Source organism: Macrotis lagotis, chromosome 1 (assembly GCF_037893015.1).
Source record: "Macrotis lagotis isolate mMagLag1 chromosome 1, bilby.v1.9.chrom.fasta, whole genome shotgun sequence".
Taxonomy (NCBI): domain Eukaryota; kingdom Metazoa; phylum Chordata; class Mammalia; order Peramelemorphia; family Peramelidae; genus Macrotis; species Macrotis lagotis.
Genome location: NC_133658.1, coordinates 922,065,878 through 922,067,603, shown reverse-complemented (window position 1 = coordinate 922,067,603; position 1,726 = coordinate 922,065,878). Strand labels below are relative to the sequence as shown.

The 1,726-nt window shown below is 34.5% G+C and overlaps 1 protein-coding gene across 1 annotated transcript; it reads left to right on the top strand.

The window, feature by feature from the left end:
- Positions 1 to 544: 544 nt before the first annotated feature.
- Positions 545 to 1,489, top strand: LOC141492738 (olfactory receptor 14C36-like). The gene has a single exon (XM_074193390.1). The coding sequence runs from the start codon at positions 545 to 547 to the stop codon at positions 1,487 to 1,489; it is 945 nt and encodes a 314-aa protein (XP_074049491.1).
- Positions 1,490 to 1,726: the final 237 nt, after the last annotated feature.

Below are 1,726 nucleotides of genomic sequence, written 5' to 3'. Positions count from 1 at the left end.
AGTATGTAGAGGGTGGTGAAAGTAGAAAAAAAATTATAGTTCCTATAAATATTGGTAGCAAAAACAAGCAAAAGGTTTGAAACAATATTTTTAAAAAAATCTCTGACTTTCTATTCTATGATATTTATGGATATTCATAAAGTTAACATGTCTATGGTAAAGGAATACAATGACAAGCACTTTAATACTTAAAATTTCATTATTGAATTTTGGCTTCGGTTACATCATCTTTACTGATGTATTCATTGACAGATAGTATATTATTACCTTTATGCATCCATGATTTTAATAGAATTCTCTGATATAAAAATATTCTTTAAAAGTTCAAGTCTAAATTTCTCATAAAACAGTTTGAGAGCTTTCCTTTGATATGTAACTGGGCTGACCAGAGTCATATATCCAGGAAAAGACAGGTTCCATATCCTATGCAGTAAGGAAAGAAATGGAATAATGAGTTTTTATTGTTATCCGCAACATATCCCTTATAATATCTGACTGATGGACCATTTACTTTCACTCCCTAGGTCATTTACTGAATCTGAAAATGTCTAATTTTACCACCATCGTGACTGAATTTCTTCTTCTGGGGTTTTCTGATACTCAAGAACTGCAGATCTTATATGCTTTACTTTTCCTTGTACTTTACTTAGCAGGCTTGATAGGGAATCTCCTCATTGTCATCATCACCACTTTTGACAGGAGACTCCACACCCCCATGTATTTTTTCCTTAGGAATTTGTCCATTGTAGATGCCTGCTACATATCAGTCACAGTTCCCCTAGCATCCATTAACTCCCTACTGAACAACAGGGTTATTTCATTTTCTGGATGTGCAGTTCAGGTATTTCTGCTCATTTTCTTGGCATATTTTGAATTTACTTTGCTCACTGTCATGGCCCGTGATCGCTACGTTGCCATTTGTCACCCACTTCATTACACAGTGATCATGCGACCCAGTGTCTGCTTGAAGATGACTCTCACATGCTTGGTCACTGGACTTTTATATTCAGGTTTCCATACTGGTTACACATTTCGATTGTCTTTCTGCCAATCCAATGTCATTCATCAGTTCTTCTGTGATATCCCCTCTTTACTTAAGATTTCTTGCTCAGAGACATTCAGTAATATATTATCCTTATTTATCTCTATTCTGGTGGTTGGGTTAGGCTGCTTTGCCTTGATCATTGCATCTTACATTAGAATATTTTCCACTGTGCTCAGATTTCCAGTGAAAGAACAACAAAGAAAAGCATTTTCTACTTGTCTGCCCCACATTATTGTGATTTCTTTGTTCATTTTTCCTGTTGGCTTTGAGAACCTACAACCAGCTTCAAAATCTGGGTCCATTAAAGATATAATCCTTTCAATAATCTATTCCATAATACCTCCCCTTTTGAACCCCATTATATACAGTCTTCGGAATAAGCAGATAAAAGAAGCTATAAAATTTGTAATGAATAGAAAGATTTTGCTAAGTAATATAGCATAAATTCTCTTTCTCATGTAATTTTTCGACCTATTTTATCCAAAAAAAGGAAAAATATCATTAAGCTATAATTTTGCTTGTGAAATTGTGGGATTATGAGTTGTTCTTTATATCTTGATAATTACAGACGAATCACAGATAAAAATGAAAAGAAAGTCCCTAGACTTATATGCAGCTAGGTGGTGCAGTTGTTATAGTAGTGACCCTGGAGTCAGGAGAATCTGAGTTCAAATCCAGGAT